The 20,934-nt window shown below is 34.5% G+C and overlaps 1 protein-coding gene across 4 annotated transcripts in view; it reads right to left on the bottom strand.

Moving 5' to 3' along the window:
• LOC106072788 (uncharacterized) overlaps positions 1-20,934 on the bottom strand; it is a 72,251-nt gene that overhangs the window by 15,669 nt on the left and 35,648 nt on the right. For 3 of the 4 annotated variants that reach the window (XM_056026478.1, XM_056026475.1, XM_056026476.1), the window contains 11 exons: positions 15,082-15,287; positions 12,894-13,114; positions 11,225-11,429; positions 9,732-9,783; positions 3,809-3,964; positions 2,938-3,071; positions 2,727-2,856; positions 2,275-2,429; positions 1,900-2,050; positions 697-729; positions 438-569 (listed from right to left, as the gene is read on the bottom strand). In XM_056026478.1, the coding sequence (XP_055882453.1) occupies positions 438-569; positions 697-729; positions 1,900-2,050; positions 2,275-2,429; positions 2,727-2,856; positions 2,938-3,071; positions 3,809-3,964; positions 9,732-9,783; positions 11,225-11,429; positions 12,894-13,114; positions 15,082-15,287 (1,575 nt within the window). The remainder of the gene's footprint in view (positions 1-437; positions 570-696; positions 730-1,899; positions 2,051-2,274; positions 2,430-2,726; positions 2,857-2,937; positions 3,072-3,808; positions 3,965-9,731; positions 9,784-11,224; positions 11,430-12,893; positions 13,115-15,081; positions 15,288-20,934) is intronic. The other variant, XM_056026477.1, reaches the window with a different exon arrangement.

The following is a 20,934-nucleotide window of genomic DNA, read 5'->3' as shown; positions in this document are numbered from 1 at the left end:
GAATGACATAAATAAAACACTCAAATTTAGATAAAGAATGTAAAACACATTCTTTAATTACAATAGAAATGAACAAAACATGCTTTTAAGAAAAATATATAAATATTGTTTGACAAAAATGTTAAAAAAGCATGTTTTGATACTAGGCACAAGCATTTACTAAAATTGACCTGAAATATAATTTTAACTAATGGTTATACTTAAAAGTAAATTAATTTTTTTATTTCCCAATGACCGAGGGGAACTAGATAATTTTATGTCATTACTGAACTATGAACAGCAAAGTTATATACAAGCCACATTTTCAGTTAGTGATTGACTAGCTAGTCACTCTTTGATAAGTTTTATGAGCATACGTATTGAAAATCTTAGGAGTAGGATTTACATTTGTACTAATCCTATTACACTTCAGACAACACTGCTATAAATAAACTTACACAATGAAAAAATTTTGTTCCTATTGCAGTCACAGCAGTTGGTAAAAGAACCTTTTGAGGATATGTTGTTTTATTGTTCATCCCTAAACCAAGCTGACCAAAGTAACCACAGCCGAATGACCAAACATCACCCTGATTGTAAAGAGATACATTCATTTGATCTCAGTTTCTAATGAGCATAAATAAAAACAAATCTTGTTTACTTTTTTATTTCAAATTTCCTATGAAAACTAGAAATGAGAAAACAAAGCATACACACCATTGCATTTGTATAGAGTTCATCAACTCGCATCTATAGCCCACACATAGGAAGGTTTTAAGAAAGGAAGCAAAATTGAATAAGAAATCAAGTCAAATATAAAAATACTTTTTATAAAACAAAGCTTATATTAAGTGTAATTATTGTGATGAATGCCTGTTTGTCTTGTAGTCAAATGTTGATGACTGTCAGATTATGACAGATTACTCTTCAAATGTCTGAGTTTCTTGTTCAGGTGTATTCCAGTGCAATTAACACACAAGCATAACAAGTACCTCCGGTTTTAACAGTGAAGAGACGAGTCTGAAACTCCGTTGAACAGTTTGAATAATGTTTAATCCACAAAAGGCCACTGTCGATGTCTCTGTCGATAAAATATGCCCTAACCCTATGAAATCCTATCACCAACTGATTTTCTGTCTCTAAGAAGCCTTTAACCCAACTAGTCCCAAGCGTCATTAGTCACGTTCAAAATGGTTCAAAATGCGTCTACAATGGTGTGTCTCTATATAACTAAAAATACAAACTAAGTGTCTAACATTATATCTATTATTTTGACTCTATCATGTAATTAATTTGTAACAGATCTAGAATGACAATAAATTTGTGTGATAGGAAATATTTTAACAAATTGATTTTTAATAGCAATTTCATGCTTTTAGCATGCTCATTGAGCTATGGTCCAATTACGTGTGAACCAGTTGAGGATTTAGGAGGGGGTATTAGTGCTTGCTTTTCAAAAGCAATTTTTTTAAAAAGTTGCCCGACTTGAAATTGAATTCGAGTGTTCAAACCTAATTGATGGAAGGCAGACATGCTATCCACTGAGCTAAAGAAGTGCTTATGAAAATAGAAGGTTTTATAGTTATCTATTGTTGGTTTCAAATTTTTAGACAACAACTTAATTTCCTACACAAGCCTCATCTCTCTTAAGCTACTACTGTCTCTATATTAAACAAAATTAGTTAATTACGATTGATAAAATAGTTGGTCAATTTTTTTTTTAGTCATTCATGAGTTATAAGGGACAATGAATAATTGTGCAAAGTTTAAACTTGATCAAAGAATGGGAGAAATAATGTGTACAGAATTTGTACAGAACAGACAGAGTGAGTTGATAAAGGCTTTATAAAAATCAATTCCATATTACAACATCAAACCGACTCACATGATTCCAGATAAAATACGGACAGTTCAACTTACACTTTCAGTCAGTACCAGAGAATGAGCATAACCACCAGCTATTTGGACAACTGCAAGATTCAGTAAGTAGGTCACATGTTTTGGTATCAAGCAGTCTTCAGGGTTGCCATGACCTAGTTGCCCATGTACTCCCCATCCCCATGTGTAAATCCTATAAAATATTTATACATGTTGGTTTGAACACATTTAGGAACATAAAGTAATTTTTTAAAATGACTCTTGGGAGATTTTAGACATAACCATACTCCATTCTTATAGAAAAATTCACATAAGGAAACTTAATTTTTGAGAAATATTTAATAATCACAGTTGATTATTACCAAAACATTTACTAAGTTCATTGTAACTGAATTAAAAGACATATGTACAACTTACTGGTGGTCAGCAGTTAAAGCTAAAGAGTGATACTGCCCACAGTCAATAGCAACAACTGTATCTGATTGTAAGGTTTCCAGCAGCATTGGACGTTTGTATATATGACTAGTGCCTACACCTACTTGTCCATATTTGGAATTTCCCCAACCATACACCTGGTATTAGTTCAAAAGTTTTTTTAATTTTACTGAACAAACTAGTCATTAGTATAGCTTTAAAAGTAAAATTTATAAGATAGCTTATTATTGTAATTATTAAATGTTAATTCCTAATTGCTATGCTATAGTATTTATTACACACCTAAATTAAACGCTGAAAAAAAAAACTTTTTTTAACTTTGCTTTGAAAGTCATTAAAACTTCATGTTTTTTTAAACAAGTTTGTTTTTTTCAAGAAAATATAATTTTTTGAATACTGATTCTGTCTATAAGTACACAGTATAAAAGTTCTACCCCTTGTTGTGTCAAAGCCAGTGTATGTTCACAGCCACAAGCTACAGCATCTACTTTGAGTTGTAAAGTGTGTAGGTTCTCAACTCTTACTGGTGGGCAAGCATTCTGAGGTATATCTCCCACACCTAACCTGATCAAGAAATAGGTCAAATTGGATAAAGGCAGAATGGCAACAAAATGACCAACATAAAATGATGGATAGATAACTCACCTGCCACCTTGGGACTTGCCACATGTATACACATCACCATTTCTAATAACAGCACAATGTTTAGGTCCACAGGCAATGGGTTGGGGCTGAATAGACAGTTTCTTGTGAGTTTCAACAGGTATGTGTTCTTTTTCCTTCAAAAAATGCATTATAATGACACTATTTAGTCAAATATTGATTCTCTATTATTTTAACAAATGGTTGCAGCAGAGTATTAAATGATTGTGATCAATGTAAAATGTAAATGTAAAAATGTAACTTGTACAAATAGTTTTCTTGTTTTAAAATCAAGAGACCATTTTAGAACTATACCTCCTGACAATGAAATAGAGATATGACAAAATTAAGCATATTCAGTCTAGTCAAAGCCTGGGTGGCTGCCTGGTCGTGCGGTTTGCCCGCTGGACTGTCGTTCGGATTTATCGACGGTCGAGGGTTCAAACCCTGCCCGCTCCCATCCCCCGTCATCCTGCGGGAGGTTTGGACTAGGAAGTAAACTAACTTCAACTCTGAAGGAACATCCGAAACATGTAAAACATTTTTCAACAAAACAAACAAAGCCAAATTCTCAGGATAGTTTTTTTTATGCATTTTTTGTTTTTGCAAATTCAAGTCCAATTTGACCTTTTCTTTTTGAGCTGGTAGTTTGAATAGCTAGGGGATTGTTTGTTGTAATACAGGTTTATTTAAGGATTATGGCAAGTAAGATACATTTTGGTTAGTGAGTCAAAGTTGGCAGCTCCAGATGATATAAGGAACCTTCAAGCCGGAAATGTATAAAGTTAGTTTAAAAATACTAGTGCTAGTTTGACATAGAAAGAATTCTAAAAAGCAATAATCTTTAATGATAAAAAAAAGTTGAAAGGTTTACCATGTTTTCTAACTCATCTGCAGGATTAATGACTATTGAATTTAGATCAAGTGTTGTTAGGTTGGTAGAACTGGTCTTACGGCGTAGCAGATTCAAATAGAGCACAATAAAGAGAAAAAAATCCACTAGGACATCAGGTTGAATCTCTTTGGGATCCTGAGTTAACCAAAAATAAAATGAGAGAGTACTGAATAGCTTTATGTCATTAGTTTTCTTTTCAATGCATAAACTACAACATAGTTTCTAGTTCAATGACTAGTACAGAAAACAAAATTGTGCATAATTTGATCAAGAATGACTTCTGACTAAATTCTACTCCATCTCCACTCTATCCAATCAGCAGCTGTTTTAACCAGAAAATCAAGAGAGAGGCTAGTCCATTCCTTCATATTGTCCAACCAGTTTTTTTTTGGATGACCATTTGTTCCTCCATTGTATCTTGAAGACAGTGAGTCAATTCTGGACCAACACTAGCTCAGCTTCATCTCTTCACAGTATTGAGGAGGTCCTCCTTTTTGCCAGCCAGTGTTCATTTGTAAAAGCACAAACTCATTTATCTTTTTCTGATATTTGAAAAAAAGAAGTTTTCTGTAGTACTCTTAAAATACTGTGTTCAGCTTCAATTTTCACAGCTGTATAGGAGTACAGAAACCACAGGCAGTTTTAATTTGAGTTAGATGATGATTTCCCACAATTTAACAAGACAGAAGATGCCAAGCTCATATGTATTTTTAGCGTCCCCCGAAAGAGGAAAAGATGCTATTAGTTTTGTGTGAAATGTCTGTCCGTCCTGTTTAGATCTCGTAAACTAGAAAAGATAATGAAAATCCAACAATATAATATTTTAGTCCATTCAAAGTTCTGATGCAACAGCTATTTTTTTTCTTTTCTAAAAGTGAAAAATAAGCAGTTTTTTCATAAAAAAACACCACTTTTACAACTATTCACTATTAATAGTAATAGTAATAAACACAGCAGGCTCTCTAGTATTTTTAACACATTTATGCAAATGGTTTTAGAATTTTTGTTAAAAAAGTATTTTTTTTACATTTGTATTGCTACATTATGTAAGTTCAGTCCTACTAACTACTACATTTATCATTAATAATGTTTACTTTTTTTAAGAGAAAAAAATCTATTTAGTATGCATATAAGTTGGACATAATTTAAAACAACAATTAATAAGTAGGTTTTCATATTATTGCGTGAACTGCAGAACTAAATCACAGGCATGGAACACTCAACTAAAGGAATTTTTTTTTCTACTGAAATGTTTTTTTCTTTTTTTGAGGATTTGATTAAGAGATTAACCCTTTACAAGACAATTAGATCAATTAAATATTCATTATAAGACATCAGTTAGGCCAGGTTCGCATTTAACTTCACATTCACTTTCACCTATCCTTTGGTCTCCTTGACCGCTAGGGCACCACACAAGATCTGTCAATCTTCTTTCTCTACTCTTCTCTGTCATTTGTCTTGGATAGAATTTAATTCTGATGTTCTTTCTGAAAATATTGATACCTGACTTTTTACCTGCCTGGGTGGACCACTTTGGGGGCCAATTTTGAGCTTGTGTTTCCACACAAACTGTCTTTGTAACCTTGTTTTATTTCTTTTAGTGATCCTCAATTACATTTGATGTGAGGTTCTTAAATGATTCAACAAGTTCCAATGTTTGGTGACTGCTGTTGTTATTGGCTTCCTTCAGTCATCAAACAAGTATGGTTCATCTTAGAGCAAGGAGATGAATTCCTGGGAATGAGCTATGGTCAGAACTATGTCTACCACCCCACAGTTCTCCCCTCTCCCAGCAGCTGATGTGTCTCTATTTAAGGATCATTGGTTCCTGCTGATTTTTCCTCAGGATTGGCTCCCTAAACCTTTTCCTGTTTGTCTATAAGCCACAAGGCAGAGGTTTAGATTAAAGTGAATTTCCTTTACCCTAGGTCAGTGCCAACCAAGGCTGACAAGTCACTTCTGTTTGGCCATTAGTTGTGTTATTATTTACTATCAAAGAAAGACATGAAAATATTCCAGCTATGTGATGTCATAGGGACAAGAAACTAATGCCTATTAATGATAATAATAATGTTTATATATAACTATCTGTAAATGCTGGTTTAATGAAGTTTAAAATGTTTACTAACTCTATAAAGTAAAACATTTTAAAAATGTGTGGGTGAGAGAAGGCTTGAGTTTAAAACCTGATATGTATATATATATATATATATATATATATATATATATATATATATTGATATAGATAGATAGATAGGTATATAGATAGATAGATAGATATTAAGGGTGCATAGGATAGCATTTTTTTATATTCAGCTGGAGCCGGATATGGCAGGAGAATAATCTATATATATAATTTTCTTCATGGCTCAACAGTTTGGACACCAAGAAGTAAAGGAAAGATCACTCTTTTAGTAGTAGTATTCAGCTGTCACTAAATAGCAGGGCCGGACTTAGTCATTGTGACCAAAAAGTAGTGATAATAATAATAATCTTTATTGTCCATATGTAAATTTGTCTTACAATTTGTGCATTACACCAAACAAAAAACATTAAAACTAAAACTAAGTTTCAACTAAAATAAAGCAGTTAAAGTAAAAGTTTGTCATGAATTTCAAAATATAGTTAAACTAAACTAAAAAAAATTAATTAAACCAATACAAACTTTTCATAACTATTTTTTTTTTGGTGGGGGAGTTGATCTAGACCTAGCTAATCATTTGACTGTATGACTACGGTTCGATCTTTTAACAGAATAGAAATATTTATCCATAATAAAATCAGTAATAAGAAATATGTTTCTTACATATAACTTTATTGCACACTAAAATTTGAAAAAAAAAGATGTCTAAATAAATATGTGTGCTTGTATTTTAGCCTTGAATTAAAACCTTTAGAAAAGTATGATACTTTTATTTCTTTAAAATTATATTAACTTATATAACAAAAAATCTTACTTATACCTGTTAATTTTAAAATCAAATTAAATAAAATTGAAATTTAGAATTTCACATTTCTAGAAACCCCCAAAAAATACAAACAAAATTGTTGGAGTTTTTGAAACATTTGACTTGTGTAACTATTTCAGAGTAAAGTACATGGTTCACTAACCATGCCAATGTGTTATTTTCTTGTCTGACTACTGAGCATACAACACTATTGCATAACTGTTAAACGCGTAAGGAAAAAACGTGGGATGGTCTTGCCATTTGGACTGCACACTACAGTACACTAAGCCGCCTACATCTATCTGACCAGGTTGTTAGAATTACTCGAACACACAGTCTATTTACTTTTTGGACAGGGTTAGGGTGTGTAACTAGTTTAGTGTAAAGATACACGTACATGCTTGGCCAGTGTGTTATTTTCTTAGTCTGACCACTTGACATTAAGCAAACACTATTGCATAACTTGCAATGAAAATGTAATGTTCTGGGCAGACACGGAATTGGTCACTGCAATAGCAATGGTGCATTGTTACTAGAATTGTGCACAGCCCACAAGCTGACAATAACAAATACTCTTTTCCAGCTACCTCACAAAAAAAAGACATCATGGATGCATCAAATAGACTTCATCATTGTCAGACAGTCTGATAGACAAGACGTCAAAATCACCAAAGCATTATGCGGAGCTGACTGTTGGACTGATCATCGCCTAATCTTATCTAAGCTAAAAATATACATCAAACCACCTAGAAGGCCCCAAGCTCACAAACCCATATATCAAGCAAGAGCTCATCAACAAACCAGACGGAAATTAAAACCCTGTACATGAACAAGGATGTGAAAAACAGCTGGAACAAACTAAGGGATTCTGTGTACTCTTTGGCTAGTAGTGTCCTCGGTCAGCCAAAATGCAAACACCAAGATTGGTTTGACGAAAACTTTTAACACACACGCAATATTGCTTTAAGCCTTTCTGTGTAATTCAGCTTACCCCCAAATCAGAGAATGCTACACTAATCCCAAGGGAAAGGTCCATCGGAATCTGAGACTCATGAAGGAGTCATGGTATAGTAAAAAAGCAGAAGAAATCCAGTCCTATGCTGACAATAAACTATTCACTCGCTGACCCTCCCCAACTGCAAAATCCAACCTCTCAACTGGTAAGGCACCGGGACTGGACTCCATCCCAGCTGAAATATACTCACTTGGCAGTTCAGAGCTGACATCTAAACTAACAGAAATCTACCAGATTTTCTGGGAACAAAAGAAACTACCACAACAAGAGAAAGGAAAATAGGCAGTTATGCAAAAGCCATCATGGCATATCCCTCCTATGCATTGCAGGCAAGATTCTGGCTAGGGTGCTATTACTACAACACCACCTAGAAACTGACCTACTTCTGGAGAGTCAATGCGGCTTCAGGCAGGGTAGAGGCACATGATCTTTGAAGTCTGCCAACTCCAAGAGAAATGTAGAGAGCAAAATTCAAATCTCTATACTGCATTCAAAAATTTGACAAAAGCTTTTGATAATGTCAGTTGTGAAGGCCTTTGGCAAATCATGTCCGAATTCGGCTGCCCGGATCAATTCAATTGGGTCACCAATTCCATGATGACATGCAAGCAAGAGTCCAGAGACTACTCCAAGCCTTTTCCAGTCACAAATGACCTGAAGCAGGGCTGTGTGCTGGCTCCAACGCTTTTCAGCATAATGTTCACCGCCATGCTGAAAGATGCCTATCCCACAGAAAGCATTGGAGTTGGCATACGATATCGCACCGATGCAAGTTTATTCAATGCTCAGAGACTCAAGACAAGGTAAACTATGACTGCATCAGAGACCTGCTATTCGCAGATGGCTGTGCCCTAAATGCCGCAAACGAAGAAGACCTTCAAAAGAGCATTTCCCTCTTCACTAATGCCTACAAAAAATGTTGGTCTCACCATAAATGTAAAAAAGACAGAAGTGCTGCACCAACCTCCTCTAAATAAATCTGTCACAGAACCAGACATTCTCATATATGGCCAGAAATTAGCAAACGTCAAAAAGTTTGTCTATCTGGGAAGCATCATATCAGCAAACGCCAACCTAGATGATGAGGTTGACTTCCGTTTAGCTCGTGCCAGAGCTGCTTTTGGCAGACTTGAAGAACAAGTGTGGCAATGGAGTGGACTCAGCATATCCACAAAACTGAAAGTCTACAGTGCTGTTGTTCTCCCATCACTCCTAGACGCATCAGAGTCCTGGACCCTATATTCCCACCACACCAAAAACCTCCTTCCACCTATGCTGTCTAAGAGTATCCATAAGGTGCGCTGGTCAAACCACATACCAGACACAGAAATCTTAAAGCTGTCCAACATGTACAGTATCAATGCAACAGTAAAAAGGTTCCAACTTCAATGGGCGTGACATGTAGTCCGCACGCCAGACAATCGCCTTCCCAAACGACTTCTACACGGAGAGTTGTGTGCAGGAAAGTGCTCCCAGGGAGGCCAATACAAAGACACTCTCAAGAGCTCCTTAAAGAAATGCGATATTGACATTCACGGCTGGGAAGCACTAGCTCTCGATCGCTCCTCATGGCATGAAGCTGTGAGTCTCAAGATTTGAAGCAAGAAGAGTGGCCAGGGCGAAAGAGCGCCGAACCAACAAAAAGCTGAGAGAAGACGCAGCTGCAACTGATCTAACCCACCCATGCTACTATGCGGCCAGCTTTTTAAAGCAAGGATTGGACTTTACAGTCATCTTCGAGTCTATAGGAAATGATAAATGTGCTCATCTTCGACCACGAAGGAGGAGTAATATACTGCAACAATATTTAATTAAATTCATATCTTTATTCACATATTCATTTATAAGGAATACCCGATGTTTAGAAAGACTAATGTAAAAGAAAGTGAAATGAATTATGTGTTTTTTTAACGAGATTCTACATTTTCAATCTACTTACCATCTCCAAAGTATCACTTGTTAATGAGGCTACAGAAGTTAGACTGTTAGTCCTTGCAATGAAAACAAAATTATACAGACTAAAATTTACTGCAACAATATTTCATTAAATTCATTTCTATATTCACAATCCGAATCTATGAATATACAAGCACAGTGAATAGAATATCATAGAAAGTAAAAGAAATTCTCTTTGTGTGAACATCACCTGCAGAAAAGCAAAACAAATAAATCAACTCATTTGTATGCTAATTAGGGTCCATTAGCATTACAATATAGATATCTGAGTTCATCTTGCAGCTGTATAACATGGTAAGGAACTTCAGAAAGCATGGGCTGATAACTCACTGTAGTCTAACAACTATTCCTTTTTTTTTGTGCATTCATGTGTAACTTAACAAATATCATGTCCCTTGTGCCACTATTAGCTCTAAAAACTAGCTTTTTAAATAACGAATATTCACATTTGACTAGAGTTTTGAGTTTTTGAGTTTATGCACATCGGCACAATTTAGGCCATGTCGTGCCCGTAATCCTTTAAGGATCACTCTCCCTTTAAATAACAAGGACTACATTCTATACAGTTAAGTTATTAAAAGCAAGGTCTATTCACAGTTAAAATAGTAAGGGTAGTAAAAATTTAATAATTTGGTAAAAATCTAATGTAAATATTATATTTTCACAATTCATAAATTAGATCTTCATAGACAACCCCACCTCCCGGACAAAGCCCAGTACCTTCCCAGGGTCGACATTATCGAATAGTGTTTTTAAGTTGTGTGCTCTAAAAAAGTTCTCCCTGACATCCTGGTATCTGGGGCAATCAATAAGGATATGTTCCACAGTGAGATGAGAGTCACAGTACTCACAAAGTGGGGGCTCCTCTCTCTTCAATGAGTACAAGAAGCCAAGATTATTATGTTCTGGTACAATTCAATGAAGACAGCATAGAGGCAATGTTTATTTTTAAAAGCTGTAAAAATCCTTTATGGGTAAATACGCCAAAGGCAATCTTTTTCTGTGAGCTTACAGGAGGATGGCGTAACAGGAAACACTTCTCACCAGCTGCTGACTTTTACTGACATAGAGGAGAAAACCAGACAGCTATTTGCTTCCAAAAGAGAAATGATGAACATTTTTTAATTAAAATAGTAGCACATAAATTTGAGACCCAAAAGAAAAGCAACTGTCAAAAACAAGCATGACCGCAAAAGTAGAACTTAATGACCACTGTCAGAAAATGCATTTTCTGAATCAGAGGTGACAATATGCATAGGTCACACAATCATCTAACTGCTTCACTCTTCCTTAATCTTTAAACTCAAAGCTTTACAGAATTATTGACAGAAATTCAATTCTTTTTAAAAGTGAATAAAATGTTTGTGTTTTTATGAATTCATGTTACAAGAAATGAAAACTTTTGATTCAGATTTGTCTCTAAACTATCATGCAAATTCTTCGATCAGACAAACACAGATATGAAAAGTTGTCTACCTTCGTCTGCGTAATTGTAATTGAAGTAGCATCCCCCTGATAACAGATTTAGATGGGTCAAATATTTTTGCAAGCTGCAGCAGATGATTCTGTTTTAACACTGGAACTATTGGCTTGAGTAAAGCAATGTTCTGGATGGCTAGGTGAGGTTTAATAGTAAGAAGTTGAAACAAATCTTCAGCTGACAGATATGGCAACAGGCAACCTGTAATAAACAGTTGGTCAGAAACAATAAAATGGCAATGTGTAGCTGAAACAATGACATAGTGACATAGACTAGGGAACAAATACAGAGAAAATAGTGAATTAAATCTCATGAAAATATAGGACTGCTCGGTTAAAATTGTTGGTAAAGATGGATGTGGAGAGATAGAGTGGACAGACTGCTGGGGTGGTCATTGAACACTGGCCAAATACTTTAGATAGGAAAGATGTTTTTTAAACACCTCTATGGTCTAGATGTTTTTTTGTTTGGTACTGACTTACTACTCTGTAGAGTTGCCGCTTCCGGGGTCAATGGTTCCTGCCCTGGTCAGTGGAGTCCTTTATTTTCGTTACATTTAATGCACTATTTTCTCTCATTTAAAATTTGGTCCATAGTGTTGTTCTTTATAAGTGTAATATGTATGTATCACTCATAAACAATTAGCCAGTAATTAAAAGATGGTAATCAGACTATGTCTATATAAAAGATTTTAATAGATCTATATCTATAATAAAAAGATGGTAATAAGTCTATATCTGTAACAAAAGGTATGGTGGATTTGTTTAGGTCTCAATAGTGTATCCTAAGGCCTATGTGAGTGACCTCCAGCTTTCTAGTTCTGAGGCAGCATGAAACCAGGTGCTCTCTTCTATGCCAGCTAAGGCAAGTTGGTGCCTAAGCTGGTCTTTAAAGCGTTTCCGTGGGACACCTCTGTTATGTCGACGACCTTTTAGCCCACCAAAAAAGAATACCTTTAGCATACGTTCGTCTCTCATACGGGATATGTGCCCTGGCCAGCGTAACTGTTGGACCATAAGAAGTCCTTCAATACTGTCCATACCGGAGTCAAAGATATAGCATAATGGTTAATTCCTTCATTATTTGTATTTCATGGATGTTCTGAATGGAGTAAAAATGTGTGGCTGTTTTGAAAAACATTTAGCAATCAAGAGGGCTCAAGTTCATATCTCTGAGTGCCTTGAGCAGCACAGGAAACCTCTCCCAAATATCCCCTCCCCACCCAAAAGAGATTAGACCATAGTGCACTAAGCAGGGCATGGCAATTAAATAGATGCAATATAGAAATCAATGCAATGTCTCTAGATATGCATGATCATTCTAAAAAAGAATAAAAAAAGAAAAAGTAATTAGTCTTTATTATTTAGGATGTTCCTTTAGAATTGAAGATTCTTACATTCTAGCCCAATCCTGTTGTAAGATGGCAGGGGATGGGGGTCAAGGTTCAATCTGAGGACCATCAAGATAGAGCAGGCAGCCATCAATTTAAACAACAAGTATTATTTTTTGTCAATAAAAGCTGCTTAATATTATAAACTGAATTAATTTATTTAACTTAAAACTAGAATAAGAAAGTGGACAAATACAATACAAAGCCCATTTGTTTCTTAATAAAATGTTGGACATCAATATGAACATTTTGAAATAAAAATTGGATAAACTAACCAGACTGGAATAAATGAGCTGAAAACCCTCGCTGGACAAGATCTCTTAATGCAGACAAAGGCACATTGGGAGATGTCTCAAATTTCACTAGACAAGTGAGTGCATCTATAACAAGGCCACGTGCTTTAGCTAAACACATGAGAAGATCAATTTCTCCATAATCTGACAAGAGGTTTAAAGCAGTTTGTTCAACAAAAGAAAAACTTCCCAGCAAGAAATCTCTGAAAATGATGAAGAAAAAATGTTCACGTCTCATTTTAATGAACATAAACACAAATTAAACTACATTAAATGCACTTGATTGAATAAATAAATATAAATTACACTACATGAGTGGACATTAAATGCACTTGATAGAATTGGCACTTGGCACACATCAGATACGATTCAATCATTCAATATTGAGCAAAGTTTATTAATTGTATACCTCTACAATTATAATAATAAGGCTAGTCTTCGAGTCCGAAGATTAGTGAGGAATGCAGTATTTCCCATGGCTGCACAGTCCCAGCTGGGACCTACATGTTTTGCCACATCCAGGGCAAAGCATAACCATTGTCTGCAGGTGGTTGATTTAGATTTTCTTTTCGCCGTCTGCGTTTGTCCTCGGCAGCAGATTTTCTTTTGGTCTCAAATGTGTATCCCGCGGCCTTCGTGAGTGACCTTCAGCTGTCTCATTTTGAGGCTGCATGCAACCAGGTGCTCTCTTCTATGTCAGCCAAGGAAAGTTGACGCCTAAGCTGGTCTTTGAAGCGTTTCCGTGGGGCGCCTCTGTTACGTCGACCATCTTTTAGCTCACCAAAAAAGACTGCCTTTATAATTTTTTAAAGTATATATCACATGATCTCAGTATTACACACTTTTTCTTTCCATGTTATTTTTAAGATCCTTCGAAGGCAGCGCAAATGGAATGAATTTAGTTTCCTCTCATGTTTTGTGTAGGTTGTCCAGGACACACTGCCGTAAAGTAGTGTGCTAAGAATGCTTGTATCCCCCCATTTTGGTCACTGTGAGCTTCTGGTTTTCCCAAACTCTTGGTCATAGTCTCGCGAAGGTTGATGCGGCCTTCCTTATACGTTTTTTTATCTCCTCTTCTAGTGACAGGTCACCTTGAATTGTAGATCCAAGTAGCAGAACGGGATTTCCCAGCATCTTTACTGTCCTCAGGCAACGCCGCCTGTGCTGGCTCTGACATGTTTGCCAGATGGAGGACAATCCATCCCAAAAATAATTCTGTACGGGCAACTTGCGTCTGGCTCTAGAAAAACTGGTCACCCCCATCTCCGTTACGTTGATGTGATAAAAAGGGATTTAAAATGAGTGAACATTGATACTGACCATTGGGAAGACATAGCCTTAGACTGCACCAATTGGAGAGAGACGGTGACCAAGAAAGCTATAGAAAGTGAGAAAACATGGGCCTTGATTCTTGAAGAAAAGCATGCCACATGAAAAATGGCCAGCTCCTCTACCTCAAAGCGAAAGCCACCTTGACATGCAATATATGTGGACAGGAGTGTCTTTCCAAAATAGGGCTCCACAGCCATATGAATAAGTGTTCGAGATAACCATAGTCGTTTCACGACTGAAGAAGGCCAATGAATATCACATGATAAATTAACTAGCATAAGTCATACATGATACATTTCAATATCAAAAACATATAAATAAGTACAAATTACATGTGAATATCACACATACACCAATTCTTCTTCTTTGTTCTCATTTTACATGTCAGAAGGTTCAGATCAGTAATCCTATATCTGAAATGAACCATGCAGTGGTTTCCAGATCAGGCAGTTCTCAATATAGTTTTTTTTCTATATGAGGGTTTCGGGGGCCAGAGTCTTGTTTGGACCTCTTGATATAGTATGTTTGCTCACTGACAAATCATTCATGGGATAGTAGCATATTGTCAATATTATATTCTTGTCGCCCGTTTAATTTGTTTACATTAATAGTACATACAGGGGATTGATACATTATAACTACCTAAGCTATACTTGTATGAAAGACCTACCCAAGCTATACTTATATGAAAGACCTACCCAAGCTATACTTGTATGAAAGACCTATCCAAGCTATACTTGTATGAAAGACCTATCCAAGCTATACTTGTATGAAAGACCTATCCAAGCTATACTTGTATGAAAGACCTACCCAAGCTATACTTGAATGAAAGACCTACCCTAGTGCTGCTTGTATGCTGCTCACATTTTGACTAGGACAATGAAGTTGATAAACAAAACAGTGAAGCAACATATTGGACAAAAATTTGATTTCCCACGTGTTCAGCTCAAATGTTGAGCTACTTAAAACTTGTCGCAGATGTACCAGAGTTTCTGAAATACAGCCATGACGGGCCAGACCTCCAGTTCTTTTAGTAGCTGGACACTGTGGACACAAATATTTTTTTTTATAATATGCCTATTTAAGACTTTAATAGTAGATGTGAGATTTGAGATGTCAGTGTAAGATGTAACTTGACATGAGTGTGTGTAATGTATTTGTATAATGTAACTTGACATGTAACTGTATAATGTATTTGTATAATGTAACTTGACATGTGAGTATATAATGTATTTGTATAATGTAACTTGACATGTGAGTATATAATGTATTTGTATAATGTAACTTGGCATGTGAATATGTAGTACATAGAAACACTAAAATGAATTATATTTTTTTCAAATATGTATTTTAAATAAATCTCTTTATAACATGAATATAAATTAGCTTGGGAGTGACTGTCAATTAAATAGGTTGTTACCCCCCATCTTCAAAGGAAGACGTCACTAGTGATATCATAGGTGTTACATAGTCTAGCTATATATAAATATAATGTATTAATGGATTTAAATGAATTTTCCTATGACCCATATAAAAGAAAAGTGTAAAAAAAATTACTTTAAGGAAAAATAATATTTTTCTAATCTTTGAGAACACAAATTATAGCTTTTATATAGCGCTACTTTCATGCTTATAGCATGCTCAGAGCGCTATGGTCCAATCTCATTTAGGCGCTCAGTAAACACAACTCGAGTTGGGTGTCGAACCTCAAGCCCCCTTCATATGTAGCCAAGGAAAGTTAAGTTCAAGCATACTTAGCCTCTCGACCACACATACCATTGAGACATTTTAAAGAAAAAAAAAAAAAAAAAAGCAAAATACACAATTACTAAATAGCTAGAAGGCATAGACATCAGTTACATCAGTAAGGTTTAGAGGATTTAACAAGCAGTCGCCACTGGAATCTCAGTCCAAAAGTAGCTTGAATATCTTTGAGATCACTCTAAGCCAGCAGATTGAACTTGAAATCATTACTACAACTGTACAATTATTTAAATTTTACTAGCTTTTATCTCACAACCCAAGTAGGCAATCTAGAATATAAATAAACCATTAAAACAATGAATGTATTATATTTAGTTGAATTGCCAGCTTTTAGTTTTAATTTTTCACAACTCTGTTTAGTTTTCTAATATACAGTGCTAAATTAGTGAACCAATTATACTCCACAATCATCTTCACCTATCACCCTTAGTGTGTTGGACATTTGGAGCACCACACAAGATATGTTGACCATCTTTCTCCATCAATGACAAGTTCATCTTTTTTTTCATGTTGCTTTCTCTGTCTGCCTCTTCTTTTTTTTTCTGGCACTGTTCCCTAAAGGAAGGTCTTTGCGAGCCTTGAGGACCATGTGAATGGTCCTAGAATTTTAGTTTGCGTTTTTTTGACAGTAGTTAGCTTGTGGTCATAGTGGTGTCCAATGCTGTATTAATCCTGTTTTTAATCTCTTTGTGATGTGGTCTGATATAAGTGTCAAAGGCTATTGTTTTGAGTTTTGCAAGTGCTGCTGTGGACTGTGCAATTCTGGCCAGTAGTTAAGGTTTGGTTCCTTCATGTGAAATGATAGCTGTGACCAACAGGTAAAAGACCTCAAAGCATGGAAGAACTACCACAATACAAGATAAAAACAATAAATGTCTAACTTAGGAAAAAGATGTGATAAGATGAACTGAATACTGTTACTAAAAGAGGGACTATTCTATTCTTCATTTGGAAGTAGCATCAGCTCTGAAAAAGGGAAAATCAACAGGAGTTGACAACATTCTTGGTAAACTTCTACAGGCTGGAAAAAAAACATGAAAAATTCACTTTTAAAAATTTGCAACAAGATTTGTCAGTCAGGAAAATAGCCCTGGACCAAATCACATATCATCACCTTTCCAAATAAAGACAATTTGCAACTCAGTCAAAACTATCAGACTCATAGGCCATCCCAGCAAAGTTCTGTTCAAAATTATATTAAATGGGCTTAATCTGATAGCAGACAAAATTATATCAGATGAACATGTGGATTTTAGACAAGGCTGTAGCACAACAGAGCAAATCCTAAACCTCAGGATACTCTCCGAGAAATACCTTCAACACCAACAGAAACATTTTCCTTATGTGAGTTCAAGAAAGCTTTCGACAGAGTATGGCATGGGTCACTCTGAGCAACAATGGAAAATTGCAATGTAAATAAAAACAAAATAAAAGTAATCCAGAAGCACTATAAGCAAGTTACTAGTGCAGTGTACTTCAGCAACAACATTAGGGACTGGTTCAATACCACAGCTGGAGTGAGAGAGAAGGCTGTCTACCTCTCACCAACTCTTTTCAATATCTTCCATCTTCCTTGAAAGGATAATGGAAGATGCTCTTTAGGGTTATGAAGGTACTGTAAGCATTGGAGGAAAAAGAATTACTAACTAATTGGTTTTGTGTAACATCGCTGTTTAATACTGTGAAACATTTTGAAAAATAAAAAATGACATTGATAACTACTGAACTAATATCTTCAAACATTAAACATAATTCTGATATTAAATTTAGTGTACTTAGAACAATCCTAACAGGAGAAAATTAATGTTTGTATTTTAGCAAGTTAAAACAAACAATAAAAGCATACAATTTGAAACAATTAAAACAAAATTAATTCTTTATATCTAGAAATTATAGCTTTTGAGATCTACATATTTATTTTAATGATTGTAAAAGGAAAGAAAACAATTTCTAGAATTTCAAAGAAAATTATTTTTGCTCTTGTCAAGAAATAAGTTTTTACTCTTTTTTCAAAATGTATTCTGAATTATTTACAGCTATCCATCTAATGGTATATCAAATTTTGTTCAAAGTGTGTTCCAGTCAGTTAAAATATAAATGTAAGAGATGCATGTATAAAATGTAACACATAAACATAACAACTAACATATATATATATATATATATATATATATATATATAAAGCTTTAAAGTAAACTGGGCATTCTTACTATATAATAATTAGATTTAATGTTGTTCTTCTGTTTAAAGTTAAATTCATTAATAATACTAGGAGTATAAATCATAAAGTAAATTAGAAATTGACTCCAGAACTAACACATTCTACATAGATACACCATGCACTATGAAACAAATGCACTAACCTATGAATCAACAAAAAGCAAAGTAAAGAAGGACGACAACAAAAAAAAAGAATGACTACAACTATAATTAAACAGTTAATGAGAAACAAAATACTACCCCACGAAGCATCATCGGTTGATTATATTGGCCATCATTTTGCTTCTGTGACATTCTGACCAATATAATCAGCCGACTTTGGATCCTTGATTTTCTATTCCTACCTATGTTTTAAGGTAGCCATTTTTTTTATCTTATAAATTACAGGTGTTAATTACAGATGTTAATTACAGATGCTCTTTCAAACAAGAAGTTATTTTATGATTCAGTGTTTTATCCATTAGAGCTGCTTTACTTTTCAGTCTTCTGTGTCTCTAAATTTTGTGATTTCGCTAATGGTGTTTTATGTGGTGTATGCATCAAAATAAACAGGAAGTTTATTTACACATTGGCTTCTCAAAAATTCAAAATTCTACATAAACATTAAAAGGAGTTTATTAGAAATGAAGTGTTTGATGTTATTTCCACTGCAAGAACTTTCCTTTTGAAAACTTATAAATAGATGAGACAAGTTCTAAGGTCCACAAATCAGTTAATTCAGACGTTTGAAAATGTAAAATCTACTTTTGTGACTATTATTGACTTTAGATTGTGTATTATAGCTTGATATTTGGTGTTTGTTTAATCTGTTTATAAGTTCTACTTAAGGATAAAATTTTGTGTTAAACATGTAGTATATATAGCAACTTGCTTGCATTGTGGTACACTTAGTCAAATAGGAATATTCATTTTTTATATATCTCACAGCTTTATTTTGAGTATGTTTTAGTTTCTTTGTGTTTCCTAGCTTGAGGTGTCTGATATTGGTGCATTTCTCTGAGTGGAATAACATGCTCCATTTCTCTGAGTGGAATAACATGCTCCATTTCTCTGAGTGGAACAACATGCTACAATTTCTCTGAGTGGAATAACATGTTCCATTTCTCTAAGTGGAATAACATGCTCCATTTCTCTGAGTGGAACAACATGCTCCATTTCTCTGAGTGAAACAACATGCTTCATTTCTCTGAGTGGAATAACATGCTCCATTTCTCTGAGTGGAATAACATGCTCCATTTCTCTGAGTGAAACAACATGCTTCATTTCTCTGAGTGGAATAACATGCTCCATTTCTAGATTTTTATAAATAATTTTTTTATTAAATTGGTCATCCTTTCAATACAAATACACTTTGTTTAAAAAAAAATAAGATTACAAAGAGAGTTTGTGTTATCACACAAACTCAGAGGCGGCCCCCCTCGGATCCCAATTGGATCTGCCTATTCGCAAGGAATATTCAAGACTTGATTTTATTTTGATTGTAAAAAGTAATAATGTTTCAAAGGGATGGCAGTGAGCAGGGTATGAACCCGGGATTGTCGAGATAATTAGTCCAGCACGCAAACCGCACGACCAGGCATAGCTGTTAACTTAATAACAAACTGGTTAAAAACTAATAGCCTATTATTGATAAAGCGATATATTATACATTACGGCATGACATCTACCTGATATGTACAATATGTCAGATGAGCGATTTTAGATAATCTTTCATTTGTAATTGAAAAAAAAAAAGAAGAAACGAATAGATATCGTGCTCTTAGGCCTACTTCGATGTCTCAGCACAGTTAATAACAGAGCTATTGGCATTTTCATTTAAATGGAACTAGAATGAGGATGTAGATCTAACTAAACTAAACTTCTGATTTAGCACTCTTAAGATCTATATCTACTAGATCTAGATCTAAAATATACATTTGGAATAATTTAAATGATTAAATGTAATTAGATTTAAGAAAAAAAGCCTAGAGAATCTATCAATAGACTGAATGCAACATTAAATTTAAAGATAGTAGATTAGTTTTAGTATATTATACTAATTATAGCATTGCAATATTGATCTAGACATTTAAAATTCTATATCCTGATATAGCCTATCTAGAAATTCTAGATCTAGAATCCATAATGATAATTTTAATTGGAATATAAATCTAGATCTAGTTTAAAAAATCTAGATCTAGTTTAAAAAATCTAGATAATTCTAAATCTATCTATTTTGCGTTGTTAAAAATACGAGTCAGATAACGAGGTTTAATAAATATTACTATACCTTACTATACTGAGTTGATTTAGCATTCATTTAAAGAATTAATTCCATATGATGTCAAAGGAAAAAAAAATCCACTACGTCACACAGTTAGACTTAAAATGCTTTCATCAATGCAAGCAATACGAGCAAAAGTTTTCAAGGGTTCATAGACATTGGTGCACCAAGATTTTTTAGCATTACATTTAAAGAATTCATTCATATGACGTCAAAGGAAAAAATTCCATTATGTCACAATGGGCTAGTACCAAAAAATGTCTTTATTAACACAAGATATTTAACGAGGGTTCTAATAGAATTTATTTATTTTTTTTTTTGCATTTTGTCTGTCAGTCTGTCTGTCCGTTTTGTTAATATAAAAAAAGACAACTAAAAGCTATTGAAAATTTGATTAACCTTTATTTTTCGTTTCGAAACATTGCTATAGTTTTAAGAATGTAC

The sequence above is a fragment of the Biomphalaria glabrata genome, chromosome 4, assembly GCF_947242115.1.
Source record: "Biomphalaria glabrata chromosome 4, xgBioGlab47.1, whole genome shotgun sequence".
Classification (NCBI taxonomy): Eukaryota; Metazoa; Mollusca; class Gastropoda; family Planorbidae; genus Biomphalaria; species Biomphalaria glabrata.
Note: the sequence above shows the minus strand (reverse complement) of the source record. Positions and strands in the feature narration are given on the sequence as shown.